The 15,036-nt window shown below is 45.0% G+C and overlaps 1 protein-coding gene across 1 annotated transcript; it reads left to right on the top strand.

The window, feature by feature from the left end:
* Positions 1-5,259: 5,259 nt before the first annotated feature.
* LOC147373471 (endogenous retrovirus group PABLB member 1 Env polyprotein-like) lies at positions 5,260-9,790 on the top strand. The gene is made up of 2 exons (XM_086398207.1): positions 5,260-6,109; positions 7,566-9,790. Exons 1-2 carry the CDS (start codon positions 5,729-5,731, stop codon positions 8,505-8,507), a joined length of 1,323 nt encoding a protein of 440 aa, XP_086254333.1. The 5' UTR covers positions 5,260-5,728; the 3' UTR covers positions 8,508-9,790.
* The last annotated feature ends 5,246 nt before the right edge of the window (positions 9,791-15,036 follow it).

The following is a 15,036-nucleotide window of genomic DNA, read 5'->3' as shown; positions in this document are numbered from 1 at the left end:
GTTGACATGTTTGACAGGAGCAGGTAAGATTATCTAAATATTGTTGGTCAGCATTGGATATGGGGACGTGGTTATGGAGGAACTATTGGAGTGTCTTGGATGAGGGATGAAAAAGTGAGTGTAGACAAGAAAGGATTTCTCTGGTGGTGGGAGGGTCGGGAGGAGTCAGAGCTAAGATGACAGGGGACTGGAGGGAAGGATGGGACAGGGCTATCTCCTTTGCCTTCTGGTCTGCCGCATTGTTGTAGGCTGATATGAGACTTCCCTTTTGATGTCCCCTACAGTGGAGGATGGCAGCTTTGTTTGGTAAGAGTGCTGCCTCTAGAAGTTTGTGGATCAGGTCTGAATTAATAATGGGGGATCTCTTTTGGGTTAGGAAACCTCTTTCTCTCCATATTAGGATGTTTGAGTGAAGTATGTTAAAGGCATATTTGGAGTCTGTGTGGATGTTAACCCTTAGATTTTTAGCCAGAGTTAAAGCTCTGGTGAGAGCTATCAGTTCTGCCTGTTGGGAGGTGATGTGAGGTGGCAGAGGTGAAGCTTCAATTGTCTGGGTTCTGTGATTGTGACAAAGGTCCCCCTGGATGATGGCATATCCTGCTGCAAAGGGTGGGGATTTTTGAGAACTGCCATCAATAAACCAGTGTGGGGTGTCTGGGTCTAGGATGGGCTCACCTGTTAAATGTTGGAAGGGGTTTTGGGTAAGATTGAGAGGGTAACAGGTAGGAAGGCCAGGGGTCTCCAAATGGAGGAAATAGCCTGCAAGTGTCAGACATTTTTATCTCTCTTAAGCGGCAGGAGGAAACAAACTAGCAATATTTTTTCCTTCTCTATACAAATTCAAAGGGAGGTTTCTCTTAAAATACTGTGTTGCCATAATGACACCTGGTTTCGCCTGAAGTTAGCTATTCTTGAGCCTAGAGATAACCAATGCCTTTTTCTTATGGAAATGTTTGTCTTAAGCTATGCTAATGTACTATGCCTTTACCCCAAACTCTGTCTCCAAGTTGGTTCCCCTCTTGGCCCAGAACCTACTTGACAAACCAGTATGTTATACTCAGATATTGTTCCCCTAATCTATGTAAATGAAACTATATGGTGGTCTGCCCTTCTTCAAGATTCAAGTTAATCATTTTATGGCCCAGGATAAACTATTTGGCACCAAGATTATCCCAAAATGCATCTTATGGGTGGGGGGCCTGGTGCCATTCTGAATTTTAAGACATTCCTTTCTTTCATTAACAGACTGCTAGTGACTATATAACATCCAGCTGAAGACTAGCAGGGGGGTACTCTTTCTGCCCCCTTCTGATGCCTATGTCAGAAGCTTTCTCTATCTCCTTTATACTTTAATAAAACTTTATTACACAAAAGCTCTGAGCGATCAAGCCTCGTCTCTGGCCCCAGATTGAATTCTTCTCCTCCGGGGGCCAAGAATCCCGGTGTATTCACGTGATTCAACAACAACCTTTCATCTTGGGGGCTCGTCCGGGATCCTTCAGGACAAGGTAAGGATGCTTGGAGCTTTAGTTCTTTGTTCTCTTAGCGAACACGTTTTCTGCCGTGCTTTACTAACTCTACGGTGTGCTTTTGTGAATGAATGGCATGCCCTGCATGAAGCAAGTAAGGGGCCCTGCTCTGTGGTTCCACGGTGATCTCATACGGCTTATGGCAGAAACCTGTCGGGGCGTTATACCGACCTGCCAATGCCAAGAGACACCCAATGTCTCCTTCGGGAACCGACCAGAAATGGGCAAAGCGTGTGGACCGAACTCTCCTTTCTCAGTCAAACTTTTCGGTCTCTTTGACCATTTCATAACTCCTGGGGAATTAGAAGTACTAACTTAATCTATCGGATCATAGACTTTCAGGGGACTTGTGATCTATACTGTTACTGTGTACTGTGGCTTAGGTCCCAAACTTGGATTGGTAGTCAAGAAAGTGTCTAGCCTCGCTAGGAATTGAAAGTTCGGAAGCTAGATGGAGCTCTAGCTCCCAGAACATCTCTGAGGTTAAAGGTTACTCAGATTGGGACTGCAATGGGTTTTTTCCTTTGGTAATGCCGGCTCTTAGTGGATCAGAAGAGGCTGTTATACTGGTGTGGTGATGCTTGGAAAGAACATCTCAGTTTTACGTTCGCGTCGGTCTTATTGTGGTCAGGAAATACTCAGGGTCGTGCACAGGCATTCAGGTGACGAATGTTTCCCCCGGTAGTCTTAGCTTGGGAGGCATTCCGGAAGGTTACTCTGATTCACCCCAGGTGACATCAGAGGCAAACAAGGTTGAGGGTGAAGAGCTGGACGTCAAGTAGGATGCTATCAAGTCTACCCCTGGTACATCCCCACCCCATCTCGGTGGTAGAACCGGGAGGGACAAGTACGGCACCTGCGTCGGTAAGGGACAGACTAAGTCCGACCAGGAAGGAAAAGCTTTTGGTGTAACGTCTGTCTACACCCCCATCTAGAGCAGGGAGGGACGCCTCCAGTAGAAAAAATGGCGCTGGTCGCTTTTTTTCTCTCTTACAGATGGGAGCTAACAATTCCAGCCTCACTCCTTTGAACTGTATCCTGAAAAACTGGGATAGATTTGATCCCCAGGGCTTAAAGAAGACACACCTGGTCTTCCTATGTGATACTGCATGGCCACGGTACCCATTGGAGGACGGCGAACGGTGGCCAGTTGGAGGGTCTCTTAAGTATAATACTGTTCTACAATTAGACCGGTTCTGTAAGGAACAAGGGAAATGGGTAGAAGTAGCATATGTGTTGCCCTTTTTCTCTCTGCAAAATATGCCAGACTTATGTCCTAAGGGTATAGATTTGGGTGTGAAATCTTCAGCTCCCTCCTGTCCTCTTACTTTGCCCCCGTACCGGGGACTCCAAACTGGGATTCAAACTGCCCACATGGAGGTCCAAACAACTCCTGTCTCAGTACGACCTCAGACTACTCTGGTTTCAGTAGAAACTCAGACCATCGAAGTAAGAGATGAGATGGAGGACAGGAGACAAAGAGAAGAGGAAAAACAGGTTTCTCCAATCTATCCCTGGGATCATATGCGCAGAGCAGCCAGAGAGACTGAGGAACAGCCACACAAGCTGTTGCCTCTTTATGAAACACCCACCGGGAGAAATAATCAGTCTGTGAAGAGTTAATAAGCCTTTTTCTTATCAAGAAATACAAAGAATCAAGGAGGATCTGGGAGACTATTTAGAGGACCCAGAAAAATATATTAGAGCTTTTAAAGGTGTTACTCTGCTTTATGACCTCACTTGGAAGGATGTGATGTATATCTTGGGACAAACGCTGACTCCTGAGTCAAAGACTAGAGTTTTGGGAAAAGCGGTTGCTAATGGAGATGAGTGGCTTGGTAATGAATCAGTAGGGAAGAGGGAGAACGGGATAGCGGCCCTCCCCACTGGGAATCAGGCGGTCCCAACTTTAGAACCAGACTGGGACTACAACACAGCTAAAGGAAGATGGGATCAGAGTCATTTTGTTAGATGTATTCTTGAGGGACTTAGACAGGCGCGTTCTAAGCCTTTAAACTATGGCAAATTGGCAGATATAGAACAAGAGGAGAAAGAAGCTCCTGGTAAATTCCTAGATAGACTGAGAGAAGGCCTTCGCAGATTCACTGAGATTGATCCTGAAAGTGAAGAGGGAAAAGTGATCTTAAAGGATAGATTTCTCACTCAGTCGGCTCCAGATATCCGCCGTAAGCTATTAAAACAGGCGTATGGACCAAATCAGTCTTTAGATACTCTGTTACAACTGGCTCAGACAGTCTATTATGGTAGGGAATATGAGGAAAAGAAAGAAAGGCAAAAAAAGACAAAGGAAAAGGCGGAAGCCTTAGCCATGGCTATGAAAAAAGTTCTTAAACAGCCTGAGAAAAATGCCCAGAGGGGCCCAGGTGAAAAGGGATGGGCTTGCTACTGCTGTGGAAAGGAGGGGCACCTCAAGCGGGATTGCCCTCAGGCATCTAAGCCGCCCCCGGCTCCATGTCCGGTCTGCAAAGGACCACACTGGAAGAGAGACTGCCCCCGGAGGCGTAGGTCTCTGGAGTCGGACTCTCAAGACAATCAGGACTGAAGGTGCCCGGGGGTCCCCACACAAGCTCCCGTCCTAATTACACCTGAGGAACCCCGGGTATTAATAGTTGTGGGGGGCCAATCCGTCGATTTCCTTTTAGATACTGGGGCAACTTATTCTGTGCTTACTGAAGCCCCTGGCCCACTTTCTTCCCGATCTGCTTCCGTAATGGGACTGTCTGGATGAGCCAAAAGGTATTATTTCAGTTATTCTTTATCTTGCAACTAGGATTCTGTGCTGTTTTCACACGAGTTTCTGATTGTGCCAGAATCTCCCTCACCCCTTTTGGGAAGGGATATACTGAGCAAGGTCCATGCCTCTGTTTTCATGAATATGGAGCCCTCCCTTTCTCTCCCTTTAGTTGAATAAAATGTAAATCCTAGAGTATTGGCTGATGGAAAATCTGTGGGTTGAGCACAAAATGCTATTCCTGTAGTTGTTAAGCTCAAAGACCCACACATATTTCCACATAAGAAGCAGTATCCACTGAAACCTGAAGTTAAGGCAGGGTTAAAACCCATCATCGAAAATTTAAAGGAGCAGGGACTATTAATTCCCTGTAACCGTCCTTGCAACACTCCTATTTTGGGTATAAAGAAATCGAATGGTAAATGGAGACTAGTTCAAGATTTACAAATAATAAATGAGGCTGTAGTTCCTTTACACCCCATGGTGCCTAATCCTTATACTCTTGTCTAAAATTCCTGAACTGGCCAAATATTTCTCAGTAATTGATTTAAAGGATGCTTTCTATTCAGTGCCTTTGGCGGAAGAAAGTCAATTCCTATTTGCCTTTGAAGACCCTACGCAGCCAGCTTCTCAGTTAACCTGGACAGTTTTGCCCCAGGGATTTCATGACAGTCCTCACTTATTTGGACAAAGTTTGTCACGGGATCTACAAAACTTTAATAGCTCTGAAGCAGTGGTGTTACAATATGTAGATGATATTTTGCTCTGTGCTGAGACAGAGGAAGCTTGTTCGCGAGCCTCAGAAGATTTCTTAAACTTTCTGACAGACTGTGGTTACAAGGCATCAAGAGAAAAGGCTCAGCTTTGTCAACAATCGGTTAGATATCTGGGCCTAATCATATCAGAAGGGACTAGAGCCTTAGGCCCTGAGAAAATTAAACCTATACTAAATCACCCCCTACCTATGACTTTAAGACAACTGAGAGGATTTTTGGGAATCACAGGTTACTGTCGCATTTGGATTCCGGGTTATGGGGAACTTGCCCGGCCTTTATATAAACTTACAGCTGAAACTCAGCAGGCCCAAACCGACAAACTGGTTTGGTCTCCAGAAACTCAAAGGGCTTTTAAGGTTCTTCAGACTGCTCTCCTGCAAGCTCCAGCTCTGAGCTTGCCCACAGGGTCAGAATTTAATTTGTTTGTCACTGAAAGAAAAGGTGTGGCATTGGGAGTTTTGACACAACCCCAAGGGCCTCACCAACAACCTGTTGCTTATCTAAGCAGAGAATTAGATGTAGTTTCACGTGGGTGGCCCCACTGCCTAAGAGTAATTGGGGCAGCGGCTTTATTAGCACCTGAAGCTTTAAAAATAATTAATGGATGAAACCTTACTGTACTGACTTCTCATGATGTGAGTGGAATCTTAAATTCTAAGGTTAATATTTGGATGACAGACAGTAGGCTTCTTAAGTATCAGTCATTGTTGTTAGAAGGACCAGTAACTAAGCTTAAAGTTTGTGGAAATTTAAATCCTGCCACTTTCCTTCCTGAGAAGGAAAATGAAACACCTGATCACGATTGTTCTCAATTCCTAACTTTGAACTATGCAGCTCGGGAGGATCTAAAGGATACCCCATTAGACAATCCTGACATGGAAATATTTACAAATGGCAGTTCTTTTGTTCAGGATGGAAAGCGTAAAGCAGGTTACGCCGTGGTGACTGCTGAACAGGTTTTAGAAGCAAAATCTCTCCCCCAGGGAACCAGTGCTCAGTTAGCGGAGCTTGTGGCCCTGACCCGAGCTCTAGAGTTAAGCAAAGGGCAGCGGGTAAATATCTACACAGATTCTAAGTATGCTTATTTGACTTTACATGCTCATGCTGCAATATGGAAAGAGAGACACTTTAAAACAGCAACAGGAGAACCTATTAAGCATTTCAGAGAGATCAAGAGACTTTTAACTGCTATATATTGTCGTAAAGAAGTAGCTGTTATGCACTGCAAAGGGCACAGCAGGGATGGGAGTAAAATAGCCGAAGGTAATCATCTGGCTGGCTGTCAAGCCAGAAAAGCGGCACTTTACAAAACCCTTCACTACAGACGCCTTTGATCTGGACAGGTCCTGTGGAACAGGAAAGACCACAATATACTGAGGAAGAATTAGAAAGATATGAGAAACGAGGAGCAAAGATTACTGATAAAGGATGGTTACAGTCTGAGGATGGACGATTAATAATTCCTGAAAATGCTCAGTGGAAAATTCTTAAGGGTTTACATCAGAGTTTTCATTTGGGTGCTGAGAGTACTTACAAATGGTTTCTCGTTTGTTTGAAGGTAAAAATGTAATGAAAACTTTAAAGAATATTATCAAAAGGTGTGAGATTTGTCAAAAAAAAATAACCCAAAGACTGAAAAGCTAGCAAAATCTGGATTACAATGAAGTGGGAAGTATCCTGGAGAGGATTGGGAAATTGATTTTACTCATATGCCAAAAGCGAATGGATATTCTTGCTTACAAGTTTGGGTAGATACCTTTACTGGATGGACTGAGGCTTTTCCCTGTCGTAGTGAACAGGCTAAGGAGGTTATAAAGATTTTAATCCATGAAATTATCCCCAGGTTTGGGCTGCCACGGAGCCTTCAGAGTGACAATGGCTCCGCCTTTAAAGCTGCTGTAACTCAGGGGGTATCTAAAGCTCTAGGAATAGAATATCACTTACACTGTTCCTGGAGACCCCAATCCCCCGGAAAAGTTGAAAAAGCTAATGACATTATCAAAAGACATCTGCGCAAATTAACTCAAGAGACACAGGACAAATGGATTAAAGTCCTACCCATAGCTTTAATGAGGGCTCGAACTACCCCCAAAAAGGAGGGACTGTCCCTCTTTGAATGTATTTATGGAAGGCCTTTCTTACACACAGACATTGTTATAGACCCTGAAGCCTTGGAATTAACTAATTATGTAACTCAGCTCTCAGCTTTTCAACAGACATTAACAGAACTCCGGGAGATGACTCCTGACCCAGCCTCCGAGACAAGCAAGCCTCTATTTGAGCCAGGAACTGAGGTCCTCATAAAAACATTGGGATCTGGGGGCCCATCCCTCGAGCCTCTCTGGGAAGGTCCCTACCAGGTTATTCTTTCTTCTCCCACAACTGTCAAAGTGCCAGGAATTGATTCGTGGGTACATCATACTCGAGTTAAGAGGTGGCACCCTGACCAAAATTAAGTGACTTCATTTTATGTCTTTACTTTCTATGCTCTGACTTTGTACCTTGTAGATGGGCCTGATAACCTATGTGAGCTTACTTCTGCTGACTCCAAATATCCTGAGTCTGCCGTTGGATCCTCAAGACAATGTCTTCCTGTCCTGGGCTCACTCTTATGCTGCATTCCACAATCGGTCTAACTGCTGGGTCTGCGGAGCGCTCCCCTCTTTGTCAGTAGAAGGCTTCCCGTGGTGGACATCCCCACTTCAAGGAAAAGACTTTCTCCAAGTCTGTGAATACCTTCGACAACAATCACATGTGATGCCTCTTCTTCATCTGACGACATCTACCAACCCTAAAATGGACTGGTGCAACACTTTGTACTCTAACTATGGACATAATGTGACTTTTAATTTTGATTATACATTGTCTCGGTTCAACGACTATTTTGCTACATATAAGGTAAATAGGTCTAGATCTAATGGTTTTTTACCTGACGTTTATCAAATACGGGATGAGGTTACATGGCTAATTCCTGAAAAAGGACGTTTAATATCTACTGCCTCTATATGCTGGGAACAAACAGAGCCGTCCCCAAAAGTTAGCCAACAACTTAATTACAATGATTGGAAACAAGTGAGATATTTGTCTCAGGAAACATGCAATGTAATCATTCCCGTGTTTTCCAATCCCAGTTCAGGTTCTCCCTTTGTCTGGCCAGGCACGAATTGGGACTGGATATCTCAGTCATGCTGGCTTGCTCCAAATGGGACTTATTGGACATGTGGCTCTTACCTATGGGCATGGCTTCCCCCTGGTTGGATAGGGAGATGCACCCTGGGTCTAGCCTTTACTCATGGCTTTATATTTTCAGAGCTTCCAGAAAAGCCTGCTAATTTACCCCACCTTAGAACTCGGTGGGCAAGGTCTGTATTTTATTGGTATGATTATTTGGCTGCAGCGTTTGTTCCCTCTTTGGGAACCACAGATGTTAGGAGTGGATGCTTTGACTAATTTTACTTAACAGGCATTACAAGATTCTCAAAAGGCTATTTCAGCTCTTAATGCTGAACAAGCACAAATTAGAAAGGTGGTTTTACAAAACAGATTGGCTCTAGACATTCTGACAGCTGCACAAGGAGGAACTTGTGCCATTATTCATACCCAATGCTGTATATACCTGATATGAGCACGAATGTTACTCATTTTACTAACCACATGAACAAGATGATTAGGGCCTTGGACACTCCTGAAGCCTCAATTGCCTCACTTTGGGAAACGTTAACTAGTTCCCCATGGTGGACAACTATCTTAATTACAATAATTCTCGTTGTTTTGTTCTTGCTGTTTGCTCCCTGCATCTGTAATTGTATAACTGGATTTGTTTCTAGCCGCATGAAAGCTTTTAAGTTACAAATGGTTGCTCAAACTCCTGCTACTGCTGTAGCTTCCTCCAGCTACTATTTGGGGCCCCTGGATCAGATATCCTCAATATGAGGATTAGGAGAATATGTTGCCTCACCAATTTAGGGACAACGCCCCTTGTTCAGCTCGGAAGTAGTTATAGAATGAGAACGATGCCCCTTTTCCCTAGGCAACATAATTCTCCTAAAAGAAAAGGGGAGAATGAGAGGGTAACAGGCAGGAAGGCCAGGGGTCTCCAAATGGAGGAAATAGCCTGCAAGTGTCAGACATTTTTATCTCTCTTAAGCGGCAGGAGGAAACAAACTAGCAATATTTTTTCCTTCTCTATACAAATTCAAAGGGAGGTTTCTCTTAAAATACTGTGTTGCCATAATGACACCTGGTTTTGCCTGAAGTTAGCTACTCTTGAGCCTAGAGATAACCAATGCCTTTTTCTTATGGAAATGTTTGTCTTAAGCTATGCTAATGTACTATGCCTTTACCCCAAACTCTGTCTCCAAGTCGGTTCTGCCTCTTGGCCCAGAACCTACTTGACAAACCAGTATGTTATACTCAGATATTGTTCCCCTAATCTATGTAAATGAAACTATTTGTATGGTGGTCTGCCCTTCTTCAAGATTCAAGTTAATCATTTTATGGCCCAGGATAAACCATTTGGTGCCAAGATTATCCCAAAATGCATCTTATGGGTGAGGGGCCTGGTGCTATTCTGAATTTTAAGACATTCCTTTCTTTCATTAACAGACTGCTAGTGACTATATAACATCCAGCTGAAGACTAGCAGGGGGGTACTCTTTCTGCCCCCTTCTGATGCCTATGTCAGAAGCTTTCTCTATCTCCTTTATACTTTAATAAAACTTTATTACACAAAAGCTCTGAGCGATCAAGCCTCGTCTCTGGCCCCGGATTGAATTCTTCTCCTCTGGGGGCCAAGAATCCCAGTGTATTCTTGTAATTCAAAAACAACCTTTCAAGATCTACTGTTAGGCTGCAGCTATGTAGAAGGGAGTCTGTTGCAGAGGACATGGGTAATAAGCTGGCGGGGTTAAGGGGAGAGCAGGGGGAGAATGAGAGCCGAGGGTCTAGGAGAAAGGCAAATAGGACCTGTACCCTGGAAGGGGGAAGGGAGAGGAAAGCCCGATGTGATAGTAAGTCTCGGAAGGTGTGTGGAGAACAGATGGTTAAAGGGGCATGTCTAAAGAGTTTATTTGCTTCAGGTATGAGGGCTGCGACAGCAGCCATGGCCTGTATACAGGGAGGCCACTCCTTGGTCACTATGTCAAGGTGTTTTGATTGATAGGCTTTGGGAGCCCAGGTGTCTCCGGTCCGCTGACACAGAAGTCCCAGGGCCTGTTCTTGGTTGGAATGTGCAAAGAGAAAGAATGGTCTGGTGTGATCTGGCAGGTGGAGAGTTGGCACTCGAAGGAGGCTCTGGGTGAGCTGATGAAGAGGATTGGCCAGTGAGGAGGGGTTAAAGAGGGGCTCATCCAGACATCCTTTAGTTGCCTTATAGAGCGGCTTTGCAATGAGGGAGAAGTTAGGGAACCAGATATGGAAAAAGTTTAGGAGGCCGAGGATTGACAGGAGCTCCCTTTTCGTTTTTGGAACTGGACAGTTAATTAAGGCCTGGATTCTATCTAGGGGAATAGTTCTTTGTTGATGGGATATGGCGAGCCCCAGGTAGGTGATGTTTGTCTGGGCTATTTGGGCCTTAGATTGGGATACCCAGGGCCCCAAGGAGTTTGGCAGTATGTTGGAGGCAGAGTTTTTGGGTTGGGCTACAAAGGAGGAGGTCATCTACATATGAAGGAGATGACTCGGGGCTAGGTTGAGTGTCTGTTGGTCCTTTTGTAAAGCCTGTCCAAAAAAGTGGGGACTGTCTCTGAACCCCTGGGGGAGAACTGTCCATGTTAGTTGTTGGGAAACGTGAGTGTCAGGGTCTTGCCAAGTGAAGACAAAAAGGGGTTGGGAGTGGGGGTGGAGGGGGATGGTGAAAAAGACATCTTTGAGATCTAATACCGTGAAGTGGGTGCAGTCGGGGGTATGGTAGACAGAAGGGTGTAAGGGTTAGGGACTACTGGGAATGTCGATGTGATGGCCTCATTGACTTTTCACAGATCCTGGACCAGTCTCCAAGAGTTTGGTCCCTCCCTTACTGCCAGAATAGGGGTGTTGTGTGGTGAATGGGTAGGAATTAGGCTAGAGGCTTGAAGAAGACGGTCTATGATAGGCTTACGTCCCTTGTGGGCCTCTGCGGTGAGAGAGTACTGTTGTTGGGTGATTATAGTCGAGGGGTCTTTTAGGGTAATGTGGGCTGGGGGTTGATGTTTGGCTATGGATGGGTGATCAGTGTCCCAGAGTTGGGGGTCTAAGGCGGGTAGATCTAAGGGAAGGTCAGGGGTGAGGGATAGGGACCATCTAGGTGTCATCTGCATGCAGAATATATAGACTGTATCAAGGTGGGGTATGGTAATAAAGACCCCTAATTTGGATAACAAATCTCTCCCTAGGAGTGCCATTGGGTACTGAGGCATTAAGAGGAATGAGTGTATAAGGGTCGATTTTCCAAATTGACAGAGTAATGGAGGGCTGATTTTTTGCCTTAGGGGAACTCCAGAGACCCCCTTGATTGTGAGTTCTGAGTCTTGAGTTGGGCCAGAGTAGGAAGTTAAGAGAGAGAAAGTGGCTCCAGTGTCTACTATAAAAGAGGTCTTTTCCCTGGCCACTACCCCGTCTACCCTAAGTTCCAAGCTCGTGTTCAGGACACGGGCTTGGGGGGCTGGAACCCAGCCCCTGTCATTGCAACAACTCTCGTAGGGTTGGGCTGGGGTTCTGGGGAGAAGTGGGGATCTCCCCAGGGGCACCAGGGTGTCCCTGTGGACATTCTACTCTCCAGATCTGGGAGGTGGGACCTCCCCAGGGGTGCCAGGGCATCCCTGGGGACAGTCCATCTTCCAGTGTCCCCATTGGCCACAGGTTGGGCATGCTTTTGCCCAATGTCCTGACTGGTTGCATCGGAAGCAGGGTCGGGGGGGAGGGGGTCTTAAGCCCCGTTCTGGGATGACTTGGGCCAAACTGATCTAATCCCTTAATTGCTGCCACCAAAAAGGCATATTTAGCTTTTCTCTCACGTTCTTTTTCTCTCTTAGCCTCCTCCTCCCTATTATTGAACACCTTGAAGGCTACTTCTAGAAGGTCTCTTTGGAGGGTCTCAGGGCCCTTTTCTAGTTGTCGAAGCTTGTGTCTCATGTCAGGGGCAGACTGGCTGATGAATTGAACTTGAAGGTAGAGTAACCCAGCAGGGGTGGTGATATCTAGGTTGGTATACCTCTGGACTGCCTCTGTGGGGCGTGCCAAGAATAAGGCTGGATTTTCATCTGCCCCTTGGGTGATTTCTCTGACTTTATCATAATTGACATGGATATGAGTATTTTTCTACATTCCTTCTAGAATGTAGGTAATCATATGATTGAGTCTCCTGATACCTGGGTCACTGGGCTGGTAAGTCCAGTGGGGATCTAATTGAGGCATCACCTCATCAGCCACTGGGCTATCCCAGTCTTGGTTATGGAAATGATCACCGTGGGCTTTTGCCACTTGCCAGATATGGTCTTTTTCGTCAGGGATGAGAGTGGCATTTAGGATATAATAGACATCACTCCATGTGAGGTTATAGGCCTGGGAGAGTCTCAGGAATTCTCTTCTGTATCTGGTAGGATTTTCAGAAAATGATCCTAACTTTTCCTCTATCTGGCTCATATCTGACAATGAAAATGGAACATGGACTTGGGTGGGGCCCTCTGGTCCTGCCACCTCTCTCAGGGGAAATATGTGTTGGGTACGTGACCATGTGGCAGGGGGGGAAAAGGGGAGGGGGAGTCGGGGAGATGGGGTAGCGGGGTCAAGGGGGAGTCAGGAGAGGTTTCCTGGCCAGTAGGTGAGTTGGATGAAGGGGAAGGAGAGGGTTGGTGGGGTAGCGGGTAGGGAGGGGGCTCGTCCGCCGGGTCGAACTCCGGGGGTGCAGAAGGTCACAGTCTGTGGTTAGTTGAGGAAGAAGAGCCCTTTTGCTTGGGAGGCAAGGTGCATAGAAGGATCTTGTGGGTGGAGCAAACCTTGCATAGGGAGGGCCTGCTCCAAAGGGCCCAAAAGGCTTGGCATAGGGCACCTCCGACCACTTGCCATTTCGTTTAAGGAAGTCTGTGAGATTTTGAAGAATGTTAAAATCAAATGTGCCAGCTTCAGGCCAGCGGTCTTGATTGTCTAATTGGTATTGAGGCCAAATCTGTGTACAGAGTTGTTTTAAATGGTTAGCTTTGAGTTCAGTGAGTGCAAGTGGTTTGAGATTTTTGAGAACACAGGTCAGAGGGGAATCTTTTGGGACAGATTGGCCAGACCCCATAATTGAAAGGCAAGCAGAGGCTCCTACTGAGAGCTTGAGTCATCACCCGTAGTTGCAATAGGAGTTATGAGAAGAGAGCTCTGTGTTGAGGTGGAGCGTCCCCCACCGTCGCCTACAGAGTGGCCCTGGGCCAGGGGTCCCTGGGACCCAGAGAGGACTGAGTTCTAGGGTGCCTCTAGAACACCGAGTTCTAGGGTGCCTCTAGAACACCGTCCGGATCTTACCTTAGTCTAGGGGCCGGCTTGAGTGGAGTGTTGCATGTAGAAAAGTCGAATGGCAAGAGTTCCCTATTCCGGAGGTCGTCAGAGAGAGAGAGAGGGAAAGAGGGTAGAGCCGAGGCCTACCCTGGAGAAGGGAACAGCTACCCACTATAGTATTTTGGCCTGGAGAATTCCATGGACAGAGGAGCCTGGCAGGCTTCAGTCCATGGGGTTGCAAAGAGTCTGACACGACTGAGTGACTTTCACTGTTACTTTTCAGTTCTCTGCTAAAAGTTCAGAGTTGTCTTTTATTTATCCTATCACAGAAAACAAAATTGTTTTTTGGTCTACATCTGATAATTCCGATTTCTTAAGTTATTTCCTTACCCCCTTTTCCTTTTTGTTGTTTCAGATAATTCTTATTCCTTTTTAGTTTCCTGTGCATTCCATTATCTTTATCTGGGCCTTGAATACTACATTTGAAAAGTTAAGAATATTTTGGGGGCCATAGAGTATATACTTAGGAAATTTACATTTGCTTTTGACAGACACTTTGGGAGTATTGCAATCCAGGATGCAGTTTATAACCCAGGTTTACAGTTTGAGAAAAGCAGTTTGACCCAAAGTTGTTATCTGCTTTGGGTTATTCTCACTTAAGGTTGTATCTCTTTGGAATTCCAGCTTCTTATGAGAGGGGCTTAGGCCCTCAGTTTTATTTCTGTATCAGTCACCCTGATAATCAATAAAAACAAAGGTTCTAATTTTTCAAGATCAGCAAGGACCCTTCAGAGAAAATGTGGCTTTAGAATTTGCTTTCCATGCTGAATTTTCATTCCCATTTCACTTAAAGGAAAATTGTGGTAAAATATACATAATGTAAAATATATAACATAAAATTTACCATTTTAACTGTTTTTAAGTGTATAGTTCAGTGGCATTAAGTATAATATATTACCATTGTACAAACATCAGCACTATCCGTCTCCTGAACTTTTTCATCATCTCATACTGAACCCATTACACAATATTCTCTTTATCTCACTCACCTCAGCCCCTGGTAACTGCTGTTCTACTTTGTATGAGTTTGATTATTCTAAGTACCTCATATTAGTAGAATCATGTAGTAGTTGTATTTTTGTGTCTGGCTTGTTTCACTTAACATAATGTCATTAAGATTCATGTTATAACATGTACCAGAATCTCACTCCTTTTTAAAGCTGAATAATATTCCTCTTTCTGTGTGTATGTTTGTGTGTACTCATACCACATTTTGATTATCAACTCATCTACTGATTGGAAACTTTACTTGTTTCTACTTTTTGGCTGTTGTTTATAATGTTGCTATGAACATGGGTGTACAAGTATCTGTTTGAATCCTTGCTCTCATTTCCTTTGGGTATATACCCATGGGTGGAATTGCTGGATCATATAGTAATTCTATTTTTAATTTTTTGAGGAATCAATGCACTATTTTCCACAACAGCTGCGCCATTTTACATTTTCATTAGCAGCACACAAG

This window comes from Bos grunniens, chromosome 4 (assembly GCF_055505025.1).
Source record: "Bos grunniens cultivar Pamir isolate PY7600 chromosome 4, Bosgru_T2T1.0, whole genome shotgun sequence".
Taxonomy (NCBI): Eukaryota; Metazoa; Chordata; class Mammalia; order Artiodactyla; family Bovidae; genus Bos; species Bos grunniens.
This window is presented reverse-complemented; position numbering and strand designations above follow the sequence as displayed.